Source organism: Acanthopagrus latus, chromosome 13 (assembly GCF_904848185.1).
Source record: "Acanthopagrus latus isolate v.2019 chromosome 13, fAcaLat1.1, whole genome shotgun sequence".
NCBI lineage: Eukaryota > Metazoa > Chordata > Actinopteri > Spariformes > Sparidae > Acanthopagrus > Acanthopagrus latus.
The window spans coordinates 11020693-11047725 of NC_051051.1; the positions used below are offsets into that span (position 1 = coordinate 11020693).

The window sequence follows — 27033 nt, forward strand, 5'->3', positions numbered from 1 at the left end:
TTCAGGTAAACTTACATTTATTTTTGCATACATACAACACAAACTGCGTCATACATAAATGTGCAATCGGCTGTGCACTTAAAATATGGAACGCTGGATATTAACATGAATCGCAGCTTCATGTTTTACTCTTTAATACATACAGAATATGTTCAACGACACAGACTCTTATTTACTATGGATTACAGCCATAAAAAGGGACACCAACCTCACAAAAGGAGCATTTTTTTGTTTTTCCTATAAAATCTCGTCTGGAACATGACATGACACAAAGCACTGGCTAGTCACCTACGTTTAATGCAGATACGGCATCTACTGCGCACATTTGGATAACACAATAAATGCATTTTTAAAGATGACAGCGACGTGTAAGCAAAGGCAACCTGATACACTTGCTTACATTGACAGCTACTGCTTTCAGTGCAGCGCATGGAGATTAATTGTATTTTACACGGTGATCAAACAAAGCGCTGCAAAGCAGTTAGTTAGCTGGTACTTTCTTGGGTCAGATGTTTTATCCTCCGTGAGACATCAAATACCTTTGAAGCACATTTCAGCCGGTTATATCATCTCTGAAGGTTTTGGGGGGGGGACAACATCTGAGTAGACACAGCTGGCATGATAGGGAGGATTTTACTCTCACGGATCCTATTGCTTGTCATCGTTTTCAACATTGATGCCAGCCACTAGAGCTCAACAGAAGTGAAGTAAAGTAGGTAGTACGGGGGGGAGGAATACTGACACGTCACCTCTCACGTCAACACACCACACACGCACACCTCATGAATGAAATCGGCGAGGTTCAGAACAATTACTCTCAACTGGAGGAAACAGATAAGAGAAGATGTTTGACACTCAAATCACACTACTGTCTGATATAACCCCGGAAAGGATGTGACGAACAACTAAGAATAATCATCGAGTGATGCACTTGGGTCCAAACAGCTTTGCTACCAGAGAATTCTTAGGTGGGGGGGGAAAAAAAAAAAAAAAAAAAAAGAGTCCTTTGTCTTGCATGAACAATTTTCACATACAGTGCTGCCACTCCACAGTTAGAAACACGAGCGTGTGAATACAGTTGCTGTTAGTTTGGAACCTGTAAGCAAATACACCGTGTGATTGTGTGAAAACCTCCTGGGGGGGGCGGGGGAGCTCTTGATACTCCACTCTTAAATCTGTACACGCACTCACATCCAAACACAAACACCACGACAGACGATATGCACCTCAAACACGACACATTACTTCTCACCACAGTATCAACAATAGATTATTTAGAGTAAATGTTCTTACAAATGAAAAACACAATTTTTTGCGACGCACAAAAGTTTAAGTAAAAAAAAAAAAAGGAAAAAGAAAAATGCCCTCTTATTATTATGCGTGGCATGTCCTCGCCTTTGTACGCAGAAGAATACACACGCACACACCACATTCTCTGAATTTACAATAGTATGCTAAATGCTTTGGATTAAAATCAAGAAGGAATCGAAACACTGCAGGAGTGGGAAGGTCAAAAAGCCCCCTGATCTGTTCAGTCCACAGGCTCTCATCTTTTGCCACCGACTAGAGTGCAAACCGAGAGAGCGCGCGCACAGCATTTCAGTGCATATCATTGTGCAAAAACCACTGACACGGTCATCACAAACACACGTATGCACATATAAGCGAGTTGTTTCCTTATTGAAAACATCCATTTATACATAATCACTATGTATAGGTTTTGATATAGAGCTACAAAATATATTTAGCTAAGCGTACCAGCCCATGAGAGTAGAGAGAGAGTGAAACGATGATGTCACAGCCCTGCTGCAGTGAACAGTTTGACTGTGACACTGACTCGTGCTGCTCTAGTTCACGCTGTGTGCCTCGGCAAGGAGGCGATGACAAAAACCCAGTGCAACATAAAGTACATTCATGATAAAAGAAAGCCTGTGATGTGACTTTTTTTTTTTTTTTTAATCTGCACCCCTCAGACAGAAGTCAAAGCAATTCTCTGATTGCTGCAGACTGTTTTCATTTTGAGAGGGGATGTCAAACCTGCAGTGCATAGCCTTCTACGACATGTAAACTGATAAAACCGAGTAAACAGAAGATTACCCCTCTACTCTGAGGAACCTCGACCAGTCGAAACGGTGGATATGAGCCGCAGCGTGTCAGCCAATGCAGCCAATGCAAATGTAACACTGGTTCTGTTGAATACAGTCACACAGACGTGTCTTGATATTGCACAGGTGGTTACACACATGACTCGTGCGTATAGATGTACTTTATAAAGCGATTAACTGTAGACACAGGCACATGTTTGCTGCCATGAATAAAAATAAACGTCAGAACGATTCATATTAAAATAAATGTTAGTAACCAGGAACGAGCAAACATCTCTATGGGGGAGTCAGAACACACACTGAGACTCGTACATCGTTTCTGCTCAAGATATAAATCCTTTCCTATTATTCAGAAGGGGATTGGTCTATACTTCTTAAATACTGTCTCTTTTGTACAATACACACACACATATACACATTTATCATAGATCTATACATATCTGGATATGCCCTTTACACACTGAGAGTGATTTCTATCTTTCTGTTGACTCCCTGGAGAAGAAGCAGTCGTCGCTGGGCCCCTCAGGGAGCTTTGGGTTACCGGTTCTAGTTGGGACGGGAGGAGGGAGGGTTGGGAATCCTGAAGGTGCTGAAGATAACCAGTCGGGCTCTGAGTCAAACACGGAGCGGGAAGGCAGAGTCCGAGTTTGGGACACTAGGGAACTGGAGGGGAAGATGGGGACCTGCGGTGTTTTGCTTGTAGCTGGAAAATCGTCATCGAAAGTGACCCACTGCTGGGTTTGCTTCCCTGCTGCGGGAGGTGGCTGGCGACGAGGTGCGAGGGCAGGCGGAATGGAGGAGGGTGGCGCCAGAGGCAAAGCGGGGGTAGAGGAATGTTCAGGGGTGAGAGGGAGTAGAGGATTAGGATTGAGAGTCGATGGCGGTCCAAACAAGGACATGGTCCTTTGGATCTGGGGGGCGGGTGCGGCTGCTGTTGGAGCAGGCATGGGGATGAGTGGCTGCGTAAGAGCAGACATGGTCCTCTGAAGGTTAAATGGCTGGGCTGGACGCTGGATGCTGAAGTCCGGGGTGAGCGAGCGGTGATGCTGCTGCTGCGCCAGTGGGCCGGTGAAGGGATTGGTGCTGCTGGGTCGGGCAGGTTGTGGGTCAGCAGGGAAGGACCCGGGAGAGGCGCGCAGTGTCTCCTGCGAGCGACTGCGAGACGGGACCGGAGGAGGCGGGAGCAGGGAGGACGCGAAAGGTGACGGGGTGGAGAGAGAGGACGAAGAGGACGAATCGAGTGCCTGCAGGTCTGACAGAGCAGAGGACTGGAGGGAGAAGGATGTAGGGAGGGTGTTGGAAGACGGCCTAGACGCAGGAATGGATGGAGGTGCACGCAGAGAGGAGCCTCTGTTCAGTGACTGGGTGGTGTGCCAGGGGGTGGAGGAGGAGGAGAGCAAGTCAGATCTAAGTGTGTCGAAGGGGTCGGGCTTCCATTGTGCTTCTCTTTGGATTCCATTCAGTCCATTAGTCTAAGGAAGAACAAAACAAAAAAAATGGTATTCAGCTGTCACAAAAATGCTGTGAAACTATACTCATGAGCTGATAAGACTCACATATCTTACAAAGTAATGGTACATATGGTGCTGTATAAAATGTTTTTTTCTTAGCTCAGAAAAAAAGTTTAAAGATACCCTTTGGAGTTATCTTGTTAACAACAGTTGCATGATTATATTCAGTGTTTTTTTCTTTAACCCAGTGTGTGTGTGTGTGTGTGTGTGTGTGTGTGTGTGTGTAACAAACCTACTGAATGAATTTGCAGAGCCAATTATCAACTATGTTGACTGTTTGCATCAATGAGCAGTCATACTCTTCCTTGTAACATCGCTATATTTCTTGGTGAATTACCCCTTTTATTTTCTAGCATTAATGGCTGAAACAACATGCAGCTGGTTTCAGGTATTGCACAGCTATTAATTCAGCCCTTTACATGTGTTTTATCTGTTTGTCCATGTTTTATAGCTTGAAAGCACTAAAAATTTGCATCACGCCCCACTGCAGTTGGCAGGAATGTGTACTGAGGCACACACACAAAAGAAACCATCAAACCACTGATCCATGACAACACTAGTGGTCAAAAACTCCACAGGGTACTTTTAAAAATGGCCAACTTAAAACATTCACAAACATGTGCAGTGTTCTATTTTTTTTCACTGACTACTGCCGACAATTCATGTACGTATCACAGTCCACATACAATCATCAACTCTAATACAAATGACAGAAATGATACAAATTAAACAAAACCGTCAAGTCAAATTATGAGGTCATTGCATATGTGCTCACTCTCAGCACCTGAACCACAGTGAGCACACATGAAAGGACAAATGAGGGGGAAATGGCCAACGACAAACGTCAAATCATCATCCGTGTTTTTCATGTCATTTATGGTTTGATATGTTGACCCACGAAAAGAAAAAAACAAATAATGCTCCATTTGGTGAGCCTAGCACAAAACAATGCATGGCCTTACAGTGGACTAGAGGTTAAAACAACATGGGAGAAGAGAAATGAGACAGGAGGAGGAGGTTACTGGGGATGAGAGGTGGTAACATCAGAGCAGAGGACTGTTGTGCTATGGAGGATGAGACAAAGAGGTGGTTTAATATCAAGTACCTGTCACCCTGAGGGCTTCTCCGGCTTGTGAGAGAGAGACAAATGTATCAGAGAGACAAAAGCAGGAAGAATGACACAGACGACTAAGTTCATCTGATGTGTGACAAAGAGGCAGAAAGAGGCTAACTTCTTATTCACACAGTCTCCACCTTTTACACTAATCTATCAGAAAACATCTTGAGTGATAAGCGGAAATTGAGAGCGAGAACATGATTTAACTGCATGTAAGCTGAAACATCTCAGTAGATAATTATGTCAGTGTTCACCTGAAATTCCAATAATTCAGGAAAAAGGAAGTTGGCACCAACCTGTGCAGCTGGGGCTGTCTCAGGCTTGGCAGCATCAGGTGGCAGAGCATGAGAGGAGCGGGAACGAGGTGGGGGTTTGGGAGAGGCGAGGGCCTGTGGAGGCCCGGCAGGGGCGGCAGCGGCCTGCTGCGGCTGGAGTGGAGTTGGGAGTGTGGGCTGCATCGGTGCTGGGAGCTGGGACTGAACTGAAGGGGCAGCTGCTTGGGGCTGCATAGGTGGCTGCATGGGTGATGGAACCTGGGCTCTCACTGGAGGGGGCTCTGTAGGAGGTGGTCCTGAAGGTGGACCTGAACGGAATTAAGGATTTAACAACAATCCGAAATCTTGACAGCCTACTTTAATGAATGTGAAAAAAACATTTCCTTACCTGGTGGCAGATCAGTCGGTTTGGGCTGTGCACTGGGAATAGGTCTTGGGGCTCCAGGGTGAGTGTCTGGGATGGGCCGAGGGGCCCCGGGATGCACCTCTGGGATGGGTCTGGGTGCTCCAGGGTGAGCTGGAGGTGGTGGACGAGACTGGGGAGGCACACTGATTACCCCAACTCGAGCAGGAATATTCTGGATAACGAAAAGTAGAAATATAGAATTTGGAGAAATGTACATTTTGGGTAAAAACAAGGAAAGTGTCTGATCAGTTGACTCATTGCTACTCTTGATAGCGAATGAATTCTCAGTTTATCTTATTTTACAAAAGGTGCACTATAAAACTTTTCTTTGGGCCTATAAAAAAAGACAGAGGTCTTAATGCAAGGAACAGCTGTATGCAAGCCCTAACATGGAAGGATGCAACTAATAGTTTCAAATGTCTCTTATAATATAGGAAATATTTTTTCAGACCATACAGATGAAATTACTTTCACTTTAAGTGTCTGAAATATTTTCTTACATTTCAGTTTAACTTTAGTTTAAACTTCTGCTGAAACATCAGATAAGTTAGTCTTTCGGAAGATTCTTCGTAAAAATCATTCAAACAATATTCGAAATCAAGAAATAACAAGACTAGTAAAGAGATGTAAACTCACTGGTCTTGGAGCACCTCCAGGTCCAGGAGCTCCCACTGCTACCTGGCCTCGACCTGAAAGAGTTAAGACAGACAAACCAGCTACATTAGCAACATAAATATTTACGTATATACAATGGGGAGATGTAAGGAATAGCCGGAGCATTTACTGAAAGAGGGAGTTCAACTATTACAATTACCGTTCTAAATCACTCGCAGCAAACCCATCCGAACCTATGACAGACCAATTTCCCTCCGGCTGACTTCATTATTAAAGATGACTCAAGTCATTCCTGAGCTGCAGGAGGTCTGGAGGAGAGGCAGGCCTTGTTCTGCGAGCCAACTGCTTACCACACACCTCTTCTTTCACTATTCTCCCGCCGACCTCCCTCAGAGCCCGTGAACATGTTCCCACGCGACTTAGATGTCTGCTTCTGTGTAATACCTCACTGTACAGTCACCAAAAGTAAGTCAAGCCTGCTCACCACACACACCCTTACTGCGACTGAGGGATTCAGTGAACTGCGTGCATGCTCACACACACACAAACACCATTGAAATGGGTCAGGTGAAGACAGGCCAATTCACCAAAAGGCTAAGCAACCCAACCCTATCCAATAGCCTGGGACAGGATTAATTTGTGTCGGTGCATAAACACATAACACAGGATTATAGTAGTAGACGGGCAGGGAAAATAACTCCCAGCAATTCCAAGGAAACTTCACACAAAGACAGGCTTTCATGGGAAAAATATACACTCCTACTGTATATATAACTATATAACTGAGGAACAATCGCCTGACTTCATTGACACATAAATGCTAAGTGAGGCTACGTCATGCTTTGTGGCACTCACCTGCAGCAGCATCTGGCCGAGGCAGAGCGGGGCTTTTTGGTCCTTTGCAGCACAAAGGAAACCAAACCACATTACTGTTACACACATGAAGCAGGTGCTCCCCATGACAACACGTTACAAGAAGCACTGGGAAAAAGCGAGTGGTGGTATAAATGCAGCGGAGCAGTGAAGCCTGAGATGCTGTGAGTCTGAATGTCCATCTGACTGAGGAGGATTTTTTTTTCCCCCACTAATCATACTGGATGAGTGAAGCTGAGCTGACTTAAGACCATTTTAATTCCGGACCAAAGGGATTTCCTTTAACTCACCATGTCTACCCTGTTTAGCGAAGAGTGTAATCAAACAGTGCCAACTTATGAGGTATTCTACTCCTAATTATGTGCATCAGTTTGACTCAGATGGTCTCATGCAATATAAAGCCTTGTTCTGATGCATGTCCTCCCCCTCTTGCACAGATTAATATTTACTTTCAGACCCCAATACAAGTGTTTGCAAAAGAAAACGAGAGTCTCATTTGTAAAACAAAATGCCGGCCCCTCTTGTTTTGTTGTTCTTATTAAATCTTTAACACTTGACACTAATCGGTTGGGACGCATTACACTTGTATATCCTAAATATTAGATGGGAAGAAAACTAGGGGGGTGTATTTGCTCCCTATAGCCCTTTAACCACTTTGGTTTTCCTGCTTAATTTACATTCAATTAAGCAAAACATTTTTCTACCAAACACATTTCTCCCACACACACATATATACAGGATTAAGATGGCTCACAATGATGCTGAACTGGTCTACAGTGACCCATCAATGTCAACAAAGCATCAATAACATTGATGACTGGGTGTAAGGCTACAGGGATCAGATGACATTTAATGAAACGCTGCGAGTTACCTTCACTGCCTCTCCTACCAAGCAGTGGGCTGGGACATATGCCACAGTCTTAAAGTCAAAAAAGGGGAAAGAGTAGTTTCAACATGAAGTACAGCAGCAAACATGACAAAATAATTGATTTTAGAGGCTGTTCAGATGGATCAACATGTCCGGAGTGATCCAATTAATAAACCTTGTGACTTTGTCAGCAACACACTTTCAACTATTTTGGGCTTCTTGTTAATTCTGCAAGCATTTTACAAGAAGATTCTTTCTTGATGGACTCAAAGCTGCCCACTCGTGATTGGATCGCTCAGGACAGACGGTAAAACCAAACGTGAACAGCCTCTTACTTGCAGTGTTGGTGGCAAAATATGACTGCTGCTTCCACATTAACTAAATATGAATATTTGCAACCACACTAATTAACAACACTGTACAGTACTAACATATATACACCACAGAGGAGGGATAGTTGGTAATATTACTGCAAAATCATTTATTAGGTGGAGTGATTCAGTGATGCACAAGAAGCTCTGCATTTTGGTGACCATTCATCACTCTTGACTCAAAAGCCTCATGAGCACACACTTATTCTAGGAGTAGTCTGCGTTAGAAACAAGCATGACTCAGCAACTGCATGACCGATTTCCTCTTCTAAACCCAAGGACAGCCTAGTGAAGTGTAAATGTCGAGTTGATGTTTCAGCTATTAAACCCGATTTTTTGGTTACAAAGTATCACACCTTCAATTGCAAACTACCTTTACACGATGCCAACTGTCCAAAGCAAATGCCGACTGTGTTGAATGGACAACAATGAGCTAAATCAAATTCATGGGCAGGCTGTGCAAAGTCACAAGGACGAGCCAGTAGACAATAAAGCATGGTCTGAAATACTGCAGTAAAACTGTCTGGAGTCATATATGAAACCCAAAGTCAGGTTTAACATGCTCAGGAGCACGTCTGTGAGAGTTGAGATATGTGTTTTACTGGACTATCAATGATGAAAGCTTACTCAATCAGCGCTAATGGAATGTGTCTCTGTGTGTAGCATCAGATGGGGAAATAAAAGCGGCAGCAACTTTAAATGCTTCAGCAATGTAAGCACATAACCACATATTGCCACAGCAATCACTTTACCTCCAGAGTCCTTTCTAACTGGCAGAGGGCTCATGCCTCCTTCAGAAAAGAGGCGAAGCAGCGGGATAAAGGTAGAAATGTTAATACCTGCCTAAAGAATCTCATACCATACACCACTGAGAAATGAAATAACCACACTTCCAAATGTTAAGATTTTTGCAGGCTACATTTCTTTGATTTAAATATCTGAAAATTAAGCTTTAACCATCTGTATGCCAGGAGGGTCGGAATGATTCTTTACCTGAGGGTGGCGGCGGGCGTTGGGGGGGTGCTGGTCTTGCTGGAGGGGCTCCAGGGCGAGGTGGAGGTGGGCGTTTGGGCTCAATGCCTTGAGGGGCACCAGGCTGGAAGTCAACAGGAGGCCCTGGAAGGAAACAAATAAAAGAGATTAAAATGGAGTGATTTATCTGAGGAACATCTTTACACCATTTGCAACTGTTTCCAGATAAAAAAAAACAAACAATGCAACTACACAGTCTATTCACTGTGTGAGAACTTGTGTAAGTGTTTCAGACCAAAGACAAGATGAAACAAACACTGCAAACATTTTAACACTGCACCAGAAAACACGTATCAAAAGAGTATTTTACTAAATCACACACAACAAGCCTTCTAATACCAAACACAGCTTAGTTAAAAACACAGCACATTTTACCTGCACTTCCTCTCCTAGATGATGATGGACTTAAATCTGCTTCCATGCATTACAAACAAAACAAAATTAAGGTTTATATTCCAGTAGGAAGAAACTATAGCTGGAGCAGATGATTGGACTGTACTTTCAGAGACCTGATTCCAGCTGTGTCATGCGGCAGTTACCTTGTGATGGTCGGGTGGGTTGTCCACGACTGGGCCTGCTTGGGGCCGAAGGTTCTCCATGGGTCGGGGAGGGACAGGGACTGCTGCGGGGGGAGGGAAGAGGGGAAGATCCAGGGCCAGAGCCTGCTCCAGGCTGCAGGTGCTGGGGAAGGATCTCCTCAACCTCTTCATCCACGTCACCTGATACAGAAGTCAAGGGGTGAAGAATATGAACAGAAATCGTCATTCATAATGAATGAAGGATCAGGATCGTTTGACAGTCTTTACCTTCCATGTCGTAATCATCGTCGCCCATGTCCGTGTCCTCAGCGAGCAGGGTGGAGCTGGCTGAGGTGGGGATGCTCCCGCAGATTCTCTCCACACTCATCTCCTCCTCGAGACTCTTGATCCAGCCTGGACTCTTCAGACGGATGTCAATCACCTTGCCAAGGACCTAAAATGTAACCGAAAGACAGAGACAAGTAAGAAATGGTCGTGGTTAGGCAGATATACATGAATGAAAATCAACTTCTTCATGTTTTCAAGTCACATCTTCAAAGCACTGAGGTGAATATCATTGAAACTCCAGTCACATAATTGTAGCGGAGAAAGCATTTCAATAGCTGAGAAGCATTTCACATTTATCAGCAATGACTTACAGTGGAAGCGCTGAGAGACAGAGCAGCAAGAGCAGAGTATCCTTCCAAGAAGGTCACCCACATCTTCTCCTCAACAAACCTGCATAAACAAGGACACAGTTAATGTCACAGTCACTGAAGGTGACTACATGTCTGTTCGTCTTTCCGTGATGGTGATGTCAGCCTCACCTGATAAGTATGACTTCTCCAAACTGAGCAAACTTGTCCAGCAGTTCATCTATGAGTGCATCATCGAAATAGTCTTCAGGACCAGAGGAGCACAGCGACACCAGGATAGTGCCATCTGGAGGCCCTTGCAGGGCGATGACCTCCTTGTAGACCTGGTGCCGGGCCTCGGGGTCCACCTCCAGGATGTCCACATCCATTATGGCCACCACAGGCCTAGAGAGGGACAGGACAGATATAGGAATTTGATGTTGTATGAAAGAGAAACACTATATATTTGTTCGAGAGTATGGGATTAGTTGGTGCAAAGACCCAGAGGGAAGAATATGCAGCAAATTACACATCTCTCGTTTCTTACCTGTGGTCTGAGGTCTTAAGCTCAGCCCTGCCATAGTATTTCAGAGTCCCAGGGCTCCAAGGATGTTCTGGATCGTCCTCATTCTCTCCAGATGTAGAAGCTGCACCTACTACATTCATCTCCTCAGCTGCAAAATGTACAGATATGGACATATATACTTATGTTTCAGGATTTCAGAAGTCGTATATAAACTAAGGAGATAGCTTACATATTTTTCACCAATATTGTGATACATCTTCAGCTTACCCGTTCTGTCAAAGTTCCACTTCCTCCTCTTCCAGAGTATGCGGTCAGTCCAGGCTGGCGTGCGGCACTTCTCACTGGTGTCATAATCCTCTGAGAAGAGGTCATACTTATAGGTGGGGGCAAAATCCAACTTCCCCTCAATGAAACCTCGGAAAACCTGTAGGAAGATGTGCATGTGCATGAGTATGGACTATAAAACGTTATAAAGCTATAAAACGCCATAACACTACACTAACACTCAGTGTTATGGCTCACTGTTTTCTGTTGAGAGGAAGTCAAAGTCATAAGTGCTGTCATACCAAACCAGCATTCTTCTGGTCCAACAACTGGTCCCCAGCTGTCAAGGCATCCCAGTTCTGCTGTTTGATCAGATCCTTGACTTCCTCGTTGGGCATGCTGATTCGGTAGTTGAAGTCTCCACACCAGAAAACGTAGTCGTGTGAGTACAGCAGACGACCCTGGCAAGGACAACATGGACGTGGTTATGCACAAGTTACGCAAGAAAGGTGTTTGAAAATTCACTTGGTAATGTCACAGTGATCACCATGGGGAAGGTGAGTCTGCGCGTGATCTCGCTGTAGTCGTCGTTCCTCTCCTTGACCTGTGACTGGCCAGCAGCAAAGTGGGAGCAGACGAAGCAGATGCTGGTGGTGTGGAACAGCAGGCGTATGGCCACACCTCCTTTATTGCCTGTAGCCCCGCCCATTCCGGTTTTTACAGTATCAACAGCGACATCCCTGGGAAAATGTGTTGAATGCCCATCTGTTACCATACCTGTGATACACAGCTAAATGAACACTGCAAGACAATGTGAACAGTTTGTACCTGATGAAAGGTGCGTGTTGGGGGCGGATGAAAACAAACAGACACACTCCCACCAGCTGCTCTGAAGCCAGCAGCACATATTTGTGGTCCCTCGATATGTTTTTTTGTAGCTCGGCTGCCCAAAGCTTCTGGTTGGTCGTGCTGAGACAAGATAAGAAAAAAATAGTTATAGTGCAGGAAAAGAAAAAGAAAGAAACAAAGTCAGACTGAGATGAGATGTTAAAAAAATCCATCAAAGGAATTTACATCTGACAAAATCATATCAGCTTTGTTGGATCAGGCCTAAGCAGCCTGGCTCTTGTACTTATTGATCTTCTTATCTCAAAAGAGAATTAAGGATCTAAAATAATTCATGGCCACCTTGGAGCTCAACTTTCTTGTGGAAGACAAAACAGGTCAGTTAACTCAGAGTCTTGCACACATACCTGGCACTGACGATGTTGCCAGCATTTAGTTCAACCATTTCCTCAAAACCAATGGCAAAGATATCTATGGGGTTGGCTTTGCTGTCTGTGAAGAGAGAGGTTACAAAATGGTAAACATAGATGTCTGATAAAATACTAACATCACAAGATTTGTTGAGTAGTGTAGAGAACATTGTACTAATCACCATCACTGTAGAAACAGTAGACATATGCTTTACTGAAAACTGTCTACTCCTTAACGAATCATAAAATTCCCCCACAGTAATGATCTGCTTACCTTAAGGGAAACTAGTAAATCATTATGTTAATAAGATATAATCCAAAATACAAAACAATCCTTCACTTAACCTTCATGTTTCAGGGGTCTTTCTTTTGACTCATCTTGTTTATTTCCTATAAATGAATTCATTTAACAAATGCTCAGCTCCCTGGAACTTAGCTCCAGTAAGCAGTATTTGAAGAAGGAGGCTGAGGTGCTTCTAATCACCTTTTCTTGTCCAGTCCAGATTTATCCTGTCCAGATTTTCTCAGCCAGCTTGAAATTTCAAAAGTGCAAGGCCTGCAGTATTTTAAAAGCAACAGTTTGACGTTTTGGGAAATATGCCCTCGTGCTTTTTGGCAAGAGTTGGAAGAAAAGTTGGATACCACTTTCATACCATTATATCTACAATAAATCAGTGACTTCCTGAAGTTTTCACATTACTGAGAAACGACTTGCAGACTACCTACAAAGTTATTATAACCAACCAAGAACCCATAACCTCTGAGCTGAAACATCATGTGAATATGAGGCAATATCAGGCTCACTGTTTTCCCCATTTTCCTGTTGTAAGTTAACAATCTGCTGGCTTTAGTTTCATAATAAGCATACATATATGAGCAGTACTGATCACTTATCTTATTGCTTGCAATAAAGCAATTAAGCATTTCCCCAAAACATCAAACTGTTCCTTTAACCTCAAAGATTGATAAGAGCAGCATCCCTCTTTAACCCAGTCTCCAGAGATGACATTTACCACTAGCGTGCGCAGATGAATAAACACAGACATACCCTGGAAGTCAGGATGCCCCGCCTTCTTTGGAGCATCCAACAGCCAGTCGTTGAGTGTCTGGTTGCGGAAAGCGATGCTGCGGAACTGTTTACCCCCGTTGACATTCCAGGTACCCACACACACCCGGATCTGCTTGGGCCTTGTGTATTTCTGGTAGTTCTGACACATTCCCAGCAATACTCTCGGGGAGGCTGCAGAGCGGAGGAAAGTGTGATTAGAATGTGAACTGGTTTGATTGTGTGTGTGTGTGTGCGCGCATGGGCAGGAAGGGCAGCATACAGTGAAACAAAACAAAAATGGGAAAACGCTAATGAAAACAAACAGAACCTAGGGGAGAACATCCAAATACAACGGAGGAAGTCTGAAACAATGTTCTAAAACATGGGAATGGGAGAAAAGAAATACAAAGAAGGACTTTCACTGAAATACAGATAACATTCAAATAATCAAAATTGGTAATGGTTCATTTCTGTCTGTAAATATTTACTCAATTTTCATTAAAAAATTTCTGCATCCTTTCTTTTAATCACCGTGGCAAAAGCCTGATTATATGCAACAGACAGAGGGTTAAACCACTACCAACACTGGATTATAAATGAATGAGGAGCAAACACAAATGATAGGACAACTGTGTGATAGGATGAAAAGATCCATCCACTGGGGGCAGTCTGTCAGTTACTATACCTGATTGTAAGACCGGCTCAGTGACTAAGATTGTGCGCAAGAGCAGGGGAGGGGAGAGAAGGGAGAGAAGGGCGGGTTAACCAGTGCTGCAACAGATAATGCTAGCAGAGCAGTTGGTCAGCTTTAATCTAACTGGGACAGATAGCTGACACACAGAGATTACACTTCCTGCTTGACTCAGTGCAGGCAAACCCTTCCACTGTGATGAGTAGCTTCTTGCTTTTACAGGGCTTCAACAGATACGGGTCAAAACTTGTTAAAATATTCAAAACATTCCCCATTTCCTTTCCAGGAGAAGGGAAAGTATATTGTTAATATTACAAAACATAGAAGCTGCAACATGTTGTATCTAGGATAGACTTTCATTGAGTCCATTTTAGGCAAGATGCAATCTGTCGGCTCAAGGAAATAACACGTCATGCTACCCGTGTTGTAAAGAATTACCGTAAAGACTGGAGGTGGTGAGCAAGGCCCGAGCTTTGTCAGCCAAATCACTGTTAAGCGTGGAGCCCAGCCTCAGGATGTCTATAGCCTCCTGCTTGGAGCTGTCGAAGAAGTTATTCTGGATGGTCCTTGTCACAGAGCGAGCTCCATCTTTTAGCTTCCCGGCCTGCAAACAGAGAACAAACACACACACAAGAATAATCACTACTTAATAATAAACTAATTACATTCTCATTTTGAGAAAAAATTTGTACTTCCCAAAACAACCACGAAGAGAAAAAAAGAGGAACACATCATAGAGATCCAGGTAATGTCGATTTTTGAACTGACCAGGAAAGATCAGAACTGCTTCAACAGGTGCAACGTTAAGATTTCAATGATTGATGTTTGACATGAAATCATTTTTGATTGACTTCTTCAGGTTCATCCGGTCAAGATGGCAGATGTTGCCAGGAATGATATAAGATACAGCATCAACAAAATCATCGCTTAACAAACAAGCAGTTTTTCCTTTTTCTTTAAATAGATTTCTGACGATCACAAATATTCACTGAGCTCTCAAAAGTTGCCAGGTCAAGACAGTATGCATCACCAGGATACCAAAAGGGGAATCAAATCAAGTCTTATTTAAAATAAATAAATAAGTCCCACCTATCCCATCCTCCATCATCTTCATCACTTAACCCACAGACAATAATGCACCAGAGAAAGACCCACAGCTCAAAAACAACATCGACTCGCTTTTTAACTTACCACACAGGTAGAGAGGTCCAGAGGATAGCAGAAAGAGACAGCACACAAGAGTTAAGAAACAGAAGCACACACTTCTACATGCAGAGTGGATCGCACATTGCATGCACAACGCACAACTTGCCATTATTATTTCATTTAAAGTGCCATTTAAGTCCAAAGTAACAATTTAAGTCCTCAGTTCTGTCAACCTACTGTATTTATTGTGGTTGCATCTGACTTTTAATTCTAATTTCATTTTTAATATTTATTGTTAATTCAGTTTAGTTTTAGTTAGTTTCCAGACTGGTGTAGCTTGTTTCAGTACTGTTTATATTGTGTAAAGATGTTTAGTTTTGGCTTCATTTAGATTACTTTCAGAATGACTTGAAGTGTTGTTTTTGGTTTTTGTTATAAAATACTGGTTATTTGTCAGGGGCAAGATTTAAGAAGTTATGAACAGGTATTACAATACAAACTCATTCTTGTAGTCATGTAAACATCTCAGACTCAACAAGCATGTTCACAGAAGAACTGTTTATCAGGATTTTCAGTTCCAGAAGTCCACCATTTAAATTTTAAGGCTCAAACACTAATTCGACATTTAAATGTGCATTATGTAAACTCGTAATTTTGATATTTACAATATTAATGAGGTAATCATACAAACTATGAAATATAAACATTTTCCATAACTGAATAAACAAGCTGTTCTCAGAGGAAAATAAGGTCCCCAGAACAGTGAAATTGTGGGTCAGTTTGTTTATCCAGTCATGAAGACAAATAATTTGTTTACCATTAGTAACTTTTAGAACAGTTTTTGGTGAACTTGTGTATTTGTGTGTATTCAGCGTCCCTATTGTGTACCTTGGCCTTGCCATCCAGGGCACCGGTGCCCGCATAGATCTTACTGACGGAGTCTCCATTGGCGGACCACATGGTCCTAAAAACCTCCTGGAATCTGGCCACCAGCTGGGGCTTCTCTGTAAGACCCATTTCCTCCAGCTGCTTTGGCAACATCTGGTGAGGTTAGAGGAAAAGGGGGTTAGACTAAAAGAATTATCACAAAGAAAAAAGGAGTGGTTGTTTGTACTTTTTTTTTTTTTTAACAAAACAAAGCCCTTACCTCAAGGGCAAAGAAGGCCTGGACACTGTTGGTTCTATCCAGACAGTCCAGGCAGTTGGTCCTAATGGTTCCACCCTGAGTCCTAAAAAACATGTTCACATGTTAGTAGGCAAAACAAAAATGTGATACCGATTAATAAAACATGTTTTCATCGATCTGTCACCTTGTGATGCCCATCTCTCCAGAGTAGTAGAAGAACCCACACTCCTCTATGAACTTGCTGAGGTAGGGTTTGAGGACACTGTGGAGTTTGTCTGTCTTGCCTCCCTTCACATTTTGATGGTAGTCAAAGTTCACCATTTTCACTGCTGACGCGTGCTCCGATGCCTTCAGGTGACTCTGAGAGTGACGGAGAAAAGAAGAGGACTTGTCTTTCATTGTAGTCATACAGGTAAGAAGCAACATTCCCAGCTACATCTAATAAGTTGCTAAGAAATGTTGATCAAACAAGTGTTGATGTCTGTTTTTTATATTTGAGCAAGTTTCAACTGTAGTTTGGTGACCAAAGAAGAAAACGTGACCTGGCAAAAGCTCATGGTGCAGTAATGTGATAAAAAAAAAAAATTCCTGTGAGTGTTTAAAAGAACAGCAAATGCAGCATCTGCATCACATGGGACAATTCTGTTTTGTGAGGGACATCAGATTTATATCCGACAGTACAAGTCAGTGTTTAGGGGCAGAAAATGGCTCCTCTCACCTGAAATGCTTTGCTGAGCATGTGTTCTCCTTCCTTACTCCCGAGCAGGTTGATGATCACCTGTTTGCCATACAACCTCCGCAGTGCAGTGAAGTGTCTGGAAAACACACACACACACACACACATTCAGATAGTCAGCATTGTAAAGGTCTAAATTAAAATCACAGACTAATTATGTGCCAACACCAGCATTTATCATAACATATTAAACTCTTCGAGCTTGCTATCAATGCTTAGGCTTAATAAATACACAGAAGAGCTCAATGGGATGCAGATGTAGATTCACGCTCAGTTTTAGATTCAGCAGAGAAAAGTTGATGTGCAATAAATTCAAAAGCCGTAAAAGTCTCAAGGCTTACTTGTTTAATTTTTTGGCTGTGACACTTGCATCTGAATGTCTGGGGGAATACATTACGTAAATGATGGGAATTAATCCCAGGATGTATCTACTAAGACAGTGGGGTATTTGTTTTGCTAAGCTGTCGAGACTGAAAGGGCAAAGGAAGGGATAATGCCAAGAAGAGACACTTACATGACCTCAGACCATTTAATGTTTCAGATATGGATGGAATGGAGGCACCATCCGGCAGAGAGAACAGCAGACTAGGGCTACTGTTACCATGTTTATAAAAGATGTTATTGTTGGCTTTGCACTATCTCAGACATATTAGGCTGTCTCTGCAGAAAACAGACTAGATATTACAAAGGATGAGTCATAAATCCTGATCTGTGCACACACTGAGAAACACTACTTACATCACCAGATCCTTAGTGTGAAAAAATGACTGATTTGTTGTGAAATACAAATCGTGTACCATGGCTGTCTTGACATGCTCAAAATATAAATTGGCAGAGCAAGCTCGGAGCTCAGCCCTGCTGAGTCCACTTCATGGAGTCCAACATGTCTAGAAATTAAAGATATTCCATAGCTTTCCTGCAATATGGTGTCATGAATGGTTTGAATAGCGTGGTTGCTTTGAGAAAGATCATTCCTTTTCATGACCTGGGTTTAGTCCCAGTGACAATCCATGTTACTTAAACTCGCAACTTATCTGCTTTAACTTATCATTCTAATGGCACAGTGTAATGGCTGTAGAAAGGTGACACCATCCGCGTTTAGACCGGTTCCACGGCTCTGCTTGCTTTTACTATGCAATCTGGTCTGCCATGGGGCTAGAATTTTTCTGGAAAAAAGAAGGTCGAATTATGGCACAAAGGAGGTGCGTCTGCATTGAAGATGTATTACTTTCCTTGGTTGCTATCCCCACGAAACACAGGAACAACTGTAATAACTGTGGAAACTCTGCACTGCAAAATAAAAAGAACCCCACTGACAGAGGAGACGGAGGAGGCAGAGGAGGCGAAGAAGTAGAGTGATTGAAAATTAGTTATAAACTGAATATTCTGAAAATTCTTTCTACTAGATCAGTAAGTGTAAAACCTACCTACTTATTATCACAACAAGGTGTTTTATGCTGCCCTTTTCATAGTACAGATATTGCGGTTTGTAGGTCAAATGGGAGTCTTATATTGTTTTTGCCTTGGTTGTGATATCAGTGCCAACAGCACAACCCCTGGGAAATGCTTGCAGGGATGAACAGTTGTCTATTTCCACTTTAAAGAAACAAGAAACTCTACGAGGTGCTGCTCCCCTGCATCTGTAATGTGTCTGCAGACATGGAAAGCAAGGCTGCAAATTATGATTCAAAACAATTTGTCCTCAAATCTAATATGAAAGATGAATTTAGATTTATTTAGAAAAAAACATTCTTTGCAAACTGCATTTTTATGATGCCAAAAAATGTGTATGTCAGCCTAAATCATGAGCACTGACACTTAAAATTATGTTGTGGTACTTCAGGCTTGTCTTTGTCAAGACGAAAGTTGCTTTAGATAAAAATGTGGGTGATTCCCAGGAGACTCACATTTGTCACTGCCCACCTGGTCTCCACAGCTTACTGCCAGTTGAGACAAGATGAATAATCAGAATAGCTATTTTTGCAACTTTCTGAGAAGAATGTGGAGGGATACAATTCCTGAGAGGACATAATCTAAATACAATGACAAAACAGTCACTGGATCTTAGTTGCACGCGTAAGTGAAGATTTTCAGTACCTTTAATCATTTAATCCCAGGAACAAGAAGCTTTGAGGCACAAGTGCACAAACTTAATTAAATGCACTGAATGATAATTTTGCTTTTACAAAAAGTCAAGGAAGGGCTTTTGCAAAGAAAGTGTCTGAAATCATTATGAAATACAGGGGTCGACAGCTAATCAAGGGCTACAAATGTGTTCTTTCTAAATTGACCTCTGAGGACACACTTCAATTAACAACTTCTCCTTCAAGAGTCTGGAGAGCTTCTCTCTATTGTGGGCAGTAACTGCAGGAGACGTAATATTATGGTGTTTCCTCTGCTCCTCAGAGGACTGTTAATCTCCTGGAGGCAAGACAAAGCAGCTGAAAACTGCCAGGCACACATACTAGAGAACATTTTAATTACCTTTCGAATGCCGGGGCATTTGCCTCAAATCCCCTTGAGAGTTTGACACGATGAGAGCCAACCTGCAGGACAGAGACAGTGAGAAAAGACAAGAAAGTCACAGTGTCCTCCTTTACTTTCAAACAAGGAAAGTCGCGAACACACACACATGTTGCAGATGACCAGAATTCCTGGTGGTGAAGAACGAAGTTGGGATAGAAATGTTGCATTACATATGATCAGTGGAAACTTTTATATTGGCAACAAATAAAAGAATGGCAAAGGACTACAGCAACACAGGGGCAGCATAGGGAGGTTTGTTCATAAGACGACAAAGACACTGAGCAGCAGAGAAAACTTGAAGCCTGTCATCTCTCCAACACCATTCTCAGAAATGTTTAATCAAATTTCCCTTTGCCATTCTTCTTGTATTTGGTCTCACTAATATTCTCCCGTAGAATATTTTCACAGAGAGGTAAACGCAGGCATGACCACACCCTTACAGACTCTGCAGGACCCTTGCACAGTGGCTCTAAGATGTAAACCTGCTCACTCTGCACTGCAGGTCCTTACTTGTACCCTTGTTGCTCACTACACATCTGTGCCTGTGCACAAACTCTCCCGCTCTGAAATTCTCCTGTCCCTTAGCTCGTCATCGTCTAAAAAGAGGAAAAATCAAATGCCATTATCACTCCTCCTTCTGCCTCCTCTTCCTTCAATCTCATTGATCAATCAAGAACATTAGCGGGATCTCCTAAGTACACTTTGACTCTCACAGTGTTCCCACAGTTCCAGTCTTTGCCTTTCTTTTGCACCCTCTGCTAATCTCTTCCTCTGCTTTGTGTTCATCTGCTCGAACACTTGTATGTGCCTATTTTGGCTCTGCCTGTGTTTGGCAAGGCGAGACATTTTGCTCCATGCTGCTGCCATTTTGTCACTCCTTCCTGTCTCCACTGTTGTGCAGGTCTTTGCTATGCATATTTAATAACTTCCTGAGATGGCATCTAAAAAGGGACTCAGGTTACAGCAGAACACTTCAGGCAAAAACCCCTTCACATCACCTCAATTGATAGCAGATAGCTCCTGGAGTAGCACTGGTCAAATCACCCTCTTAATTGTTCAAAATAATTACTTGTCCACAATTTTTTTCAAGGTTACATCTTAGTAGATGTATGTTATAGTTTTCTTGACAACAAGTAAACCTTGATTACAGAAACTGTCAGCTGACTAACAGACTAACAGAAAGATTTATTTAGTAATATGATGCCACATGTGATCATCATTCCCTAATGACTAATTCCAATACTGGTTCTTTCCCCTAAACAAACATAAAAACAATTACCTACGATTTTGGGATCAACCAGGACTCTAAGAACTAATCGTTTAAGAGGGGGAAGTCCAACGACTGATCATCATCTTTCCCAGCAGCGTTTTATAATACTAAAACTATTATAAGTTAAACTAACTGTAACAAGATCAGTGAATCCTCTTCAGGATAAAACCAAAACTATCTATCCTGCTCAGAGACTGAACAAGAGAGTATGGGGAGGAGAAAATAAGCCTACAAAGCCACAATCGGTAGAGGGGACTATGAGCTAAAACAAGGCTTTTAAAAAGCAGGAGGACTACAATTATGTCTGAAAACAACCCCAAGCCCACAACCCTGTTTTTTTGTTTTGTTTGTTTTTTAACCAAACCATAGACCTTGTGGGCTGAATAGGAGGCTAATATGGTCTTGGCCTTCCTTGATATAGATTCAACAGCTATTTTTTTCATATTGTCAATTAACACCTATCCAGCTGACTTAGTGAAATTTAAGTGGTTAGAGGATTGTTTTCAGACCAGGCTCTCACCTGACCAAAGAAGTCTGGGAGCTGGGGAAAACAGAGAAATGCCCTTTACCAACCACTGTATCTACCATTAACCTCCCCCACGTCTGATCAAATTTATCCACCCATCTGTGCAATGTCAGGACAAGGGCAGGAGCATCCCGCTAATACTGTTAATAGTGTACACTTAATGGGTGATGCAAGTTCCTGCTTTAAATCTTGAAAATAGTATTTCCAGCTATAGGGGCCTGGATGAATATCTGTAATGGGATTGCCTGTCACCCCTGCCCTTTGGCATTGCACAGAGAAACCCCCATCTGCAGTATGAAAGCGCCAGCACCAGCAAGAGCCAAAAAAATCAAAAGAAATAGTTATACCAGGTGGGGGTTCACATCCAGCTCTTTAGGGTGCCGATTCTCATTCAGTTGCAACAAAACCCCCTTAATGGAGTTTTTCTGAACATAGCATGGACAAAATGTGTTAAAACTAGGATGTAATTGTAAAAGGAGACGTTTCATCTTGCTTCCTGTTGACTTCATTAGAGTTCAGCGATTACACTTGCATTCAACTGAGACTGTGTGAGCCTAATCTACAACAAATTGGTCAGGACTTCTACATAAACACAAGGGGTGTCTCATGATTTTCACATAATACATGAAAATTCAAGGCAGATTCAATGCTGCCTTTCCAGTAAAGTTTCAGTGTTCATTACCTGGATTCCTGGCTGTTCCCAGAAAAGAGGAATGGACCCACGGATCTGTATGAAGGATGAGACTCTGTCATCCAGGAAAATAACCTGTTTTAAAGGAAGAGAAACATTTGGTTAGCTTTAGTCACAATGCAAAAAAACACACATGTACTGTAGCTGTAGAAACATGACTAACAACACATTCAAAGAAAGTAAATATAAAAAAAAATCTAGTCTCAAAACAGAGATAACCAGCTGATAACCACCCCAAAATAATCAGCTATAAACTATAGGTGAAACTGACAGAAGGAAATGGCTTCACAATACCAGCATATGTCTGAGGCCGCTTTGTCAGGACACAAAGGAAACACGAACGAGAAATGACAGGCAGTGTGTCATATGTAGCAAGGCTACACTTTTCTGTGCTGCAGATGGTTGACGCCAACATCACTAATCAACATTACCAAAAGCTGTCAACACCACAGGGGCTAGACAAAATAATCAGAACACCTGACAAAACAACATACTGCAACAGACAGACTAATATTGATGTAGTCGAGCTGTATTCCACTGTGTTGTAGATACCGTTGTTCTAATTGTTCCAGTTGTTACGCCTAAGATAAAGCTTCCTGTTTGTTTCCTCAAACAGGAATTGTAAAAAGGGAAAATGCAAATTGAGTCATTTTCCACAACTGAGAGATGAAAAGTAACATTCCATCCTCTGAGAATGTGATGACTCAATAAAAAGGGAAATACTGACTGAACTGAACTTTACAAATGAGGAACTTATAGATGACTGCAAAGTAAAAGGCTTCGGACTGGCACTTGACCAATAAATCAGTGTATTGATATATCATCATCATCATCATCATCATCATCATCATCATCATCATCATCATCCTGCTGGTTTTCCTCTAAGTTAATTATGCATCTATAATTATCAGTTATTACGATGTCATTCTACAGTGCAGCACAAAATACAAGAGCAGCAGTGCTTCCCGACAAGGTTGCAGCAGGTTTGCTCCTGAATAGTCAATAGATAACCAGTGTTTAAACAGACTGTATTAACAAAGGCCATGTGACTCTATTAACAATGTGCAAATTATGCATGTTAAAAAAGGTCAGCACCATGTGGACTATTCTACCCATTATTTATTAACAGTGTACAGAGTATGCAGACTAATATCACACAAAGCTTCACACTGCACAAGAGTACCACGCAAGCATGCCCACTCCCACTAGATTCAAGTATTTTCCTAATTCTACTGGATAAAATGAGCAGCTGGACAACTCCCAAATCCCAAGGAGGCATACAAGTTCTACACTTTTCCCATATTTTTGTGCAAACAGTGCATATTTTAAAAAGGAACCTATCCAAAATCATCAGCCAACACATCTGACATACATCTGACAAACAAACCTTTATAACTGACAGACCTATCATTCTTTAGCCAACACACTAAACAGCACCTTTGTTTCAAAAGTTGTTTTAATAATCATGGCTCTGAAAACTTGGTGGACATTCCAAAAGATCCCAAATTGAACACTTTTACCATTTTCCCCACCCGAATCTGCAATAACTTCCCTTTTGCTCTCTTGGATTGAAAAATCCAGGTGTGGCCAGGTAAACTGACCAAATCCGGTACAACCACATCCATATAATCAGTTAACTGGCATGAACTATCAATCAATACCAATGCAGACTTCTGGACCCCAATCTGCATAAATGCAGAGCGCTAATACACTAAAAGGTAATCCATAGAGTGCACCTCACTGGGCAAAACTTGTTGGTACACTCTTCTCTTACTGCACATAAAACACCACTGACATCTACTGCTATGCTACCTGGGACTGCACTCCCATCCCATCCCTAACTATGTTGTTGATTGATGTCATAAACTGTGCCCAGTCTTGTTTAACTGTCTTTTGTATTTTTTTCTTGTTATACTGCACAAATAAAGAATAATATAAACAGGCTAAAGCTCTTCAGTTTGTGGTAGAATAAGTTTGTCACTGCCTTCTGCTCTGTGTCCTGTTTGCCATGTGCGTACTGGCACCTGAAAATGATGCAAATTGATTTCCAAACACCAGCTCTTAACACCTCTCAAACCAGAAAGAAACTGTCAAATATCTGAGTCACCTGTTCCGTCTCCACAAAGTTGGCCACCTGGCCATCATCGTTTGTTCCTCGGACGTTGAATCGTGTTCCTGCTCGCTCTGAGCTGAGGCGAGAGAAGATGCAGGCCTTAGCCTGTTTGTGCCCTGCATAGATAGTCCTGATCTCCACACCCCCACACATCAGCCTCAACAGCCAGTCATCACAGTTTACTCCGTAGTGTTTTAGATGCAGGTGCAGAGACTGGTTCCTATTGATTAATGATATCAACACAGACACAACAGCAAACACACAAAAAAGAACTGTGTGAGTGGTGAATTTTCACAGCTTAGTTGCAAATCACACAGCCCCCATATCACACATTCAGTAGAAAATATCACAGCACAAAGAACATGCAGATTGGAGAACATGTAATTAGTTGATATCTACTACTTCAGAGAAGCCAAATACCTGCCCACTAATCTTCCTTATAGCCTTGGAACAATGATCATTTCACACTCTTACCAAAAGAAACGGTTATCTGTAGTATCTTCTAGGATCCTGCGATGTGCATTGAGACTCAAGTCCATGCTGACTCCAGTGGCAGACCAGGCAAAGTAGAAGTGTCCTGAGTTTAGGACCTTTCGCACCTCAGCAATCCGGTCTTCGTCCCCTGGATCATTCTTCAGTGATATGAAGTCTGTCTGCGTGACTCTGAAAACCTCTGAATCCTGCACCTTCCCCGCAGAGCTGCATCCTGTCACAACCACCAGACTGTGGAGCATGGAGTCACCTGCAGACGTAAGGTATAAAAACATTTGGTGCAATGTAAAGAAAAAGGAAGGAATTGTGTCAAAAGTTGTAAAGCACTGCATTAACAAAAGATACAATTAAGCATTAAGAGGCTGGGAAGGAAATGGTTAATTCAGCATTGGTGTCACTCCTTTATAGGAAATCACCAACCAGTCAAATCTCAGCCATCTATAAGCCTGAGCTTTAATCTTTCACACAGCGTTTTCCTTGTTGTGATAACAAGGGCCTTCAAGGTCATATGGAGGACAGGAGAAAGCTGCTTATGAGTAAGCAGCAGCAGGAATACAAAATCACAGTGACAGAAGAACCCAGGGGTCAAAATCTGGACTGGACCCTGGTCATTTCTGCAACAGGGAGCAACAAATGGAGAAGATGTTTCTATAGCTTACCCAGGTTGAGGCGGAGGACACCCAGGATTCCATAAGCATCAACAATCTTTGAGTATGTGTTTTTGATGGCCTCCTTCTCTGCCGCCGCTGGATACAAACAAAATCAACATAATGTAAGGAGAGCTTCTGTAGTACAGAACACACATCCATCACTGCAGCTGCTTAATGTAGCTGTATTTCCCTTGTAGAGTATTCAAATAATCTCTCATTACAATATAATTAAATAAGATGCCTTACACAGAACGGCAACAGCCCCTGATTCGAACATGAGGCATTCTTCCCTGGTCCTAGTTTCCACTATGACACTGTAGGGGGGTGGATCCAGCTTGTGGTAGATGCGATATCCCTTGCTGAAGGCCATTGTGGATCCAAGATTTTAAAAAAACCTATGTTCTGACCTGGGGGAAAAAAACAAATGACTGGATGACAGCAGATCAGACAAGACACATTCCTAGTCAGACACAACATCTGTAATCTGAAGGCAATAAGGGAGTAGGATGATCTCTTTATTATTGATGGAGATGTGACGTATGCTCTGACCATACTGAGCTTTCTTTTAAGGATGTCTGGGTCAGAAATTGAGCGATTGCATTTTGTATAGCTAGCTGAAATATCCCAATGTTACAAAAACAAAACGTAGGTAATTGCAAACCGCTCTGGCTGCAGGTGAAGCACTATTTGGGTTGATTTTATGCCCTCTTCATGAAGGATATGTCATGTTATTGGCCAATAACATTTACATTCCGTGATTCAGCTTGACGTGGAAACTTTAATTGCGAAAGCAGAAGCCTTACGCACTATCGACAACGGACAAAGATAAGGCCGACACATATAATCAATCTGATTTCAAACTGAATATCGCAGGTGGCTGGAGATTATAAGCAGCAGGAGCACTGTGAGCAATAACGTTAGGCCGAGCGACGGTAATATTATCCATCCTGACACGGACAGTCACGACTTGAGTGAAACTGCAGCAGCCGAAGCTAAGGCTAACGTTTACCTGCTTGCTAGCTTTAACTCTAGGATTTGTGTGATGGACAACAAATTAAGAAAACCAGAGGGATATAATGATACAGCTATAACAGCTTCCTGTCTTTCGCCAATGTAACGCTAGCTGGCAACGTTAGCTAAGTTAGCTAAATTAATCACAGGGATAGCTACGATTCGCTAGCTGGCGATATGTTGATGGTGGTACTACCTGCACGTCCGGGATGATAAGATGTGTACTACAATGTAAATTCGAGGGACTCGACCATGTAAAACACGTACATGTGCGAAAACATTTAAATTCCAGCCTTATCCCACAATCGTAAGATCTATTTAAATTACATAGAGGAAGGGCTACAGATTTCACCTTACCGTCTCCCCCTGCCGGGTTGTTACTCCGCTGTCACAACAAAATCCTTCCCGGTGTGTTGGCAGAATGGTACATTCCGACGCAAAGCACGCCTACCGCACGTTACCGTAATACCGTAGACAAGTGTTTGCGTGCGCTTACATCCATGGGAAATGGAAACATTTAGAGTACGTAAATAAAATATGTTTCAACCTAAATTAAATGTACGTTCCTTAAAGGTATATAAAATACACGCTAATGTGGAATAAAGCGCCTGTCACGGAAAGTCACAAACTGTTCC

General features: G+C 42.4%; 1 protein-coding gene across 10 annotated transcripts; it reads right to left on the bottom strand.

The window, feature by feature from the left end:
- On the bottom strand, positions 1-26995 carry synj1 (synaptojanin 1). 10 transcript variants are annotated; one of them, XM_037118984.1, is made up of 33 exons: positions 26756-26995; positions 25634-25794; positions 25397-25483; positions 24720-24987; positions 24240-24465; positions 22124-22207; positions 19604-19665; positions 17102-17198; positions 16568-16743; positions 16405-16486; positions 16146-16298; positions 14550-14715; positions 14106-14129; positions 13421-13612; positions 12370-12454; positions 11945-12085; positions 11664-11856; positions 11419-11577; positions 11120-11276; positions 10874-11000; positions 10519-10731; positions 10351-10429; positions 9980-10145; positions 9713-9892; positions 9135-9257; positions 8894-8932; positions 7774-7821; positions 6885-6926; positions 6051-6103; positions 5397-5586; positions 5030-5316; positions 4722-4745; positions 3441-3577 (listed from the first exon to the last, which is right to left on the bottom strand). In XM_037118984.1, exons 2-32 carry the CDS (start codon positions 25755-25757, stop codon positions 4725-4727), a joined length of 4044 nt encoding a protein of 1347 aa, XP_036974879.1. In that variant the 5' UTR covers positions 25758-25794; positions 26756-26995; the 3' UTR covers positions 3441-3577; positions 4722-4724. The 10 variants fall into 10 exon arrangements, with proteins under 10 accessions (XP_036974873.1, XP_036974869.1, XP_036974870.1 ...); XM_037118978.1 differs by lacking the exon at positions 4722-4745 and having other exon boundaries at positions 1-3577; positions 14550-14706; positions 26756-26987; XM_037118974.1 differs by lacking the exon at positions 4722-4745 and having other exon boundaries at positions 1-3577; positions 26756-26987.
- Between the last annotated feature and the right edge of the window lie 38 nt (positions 26996-27033).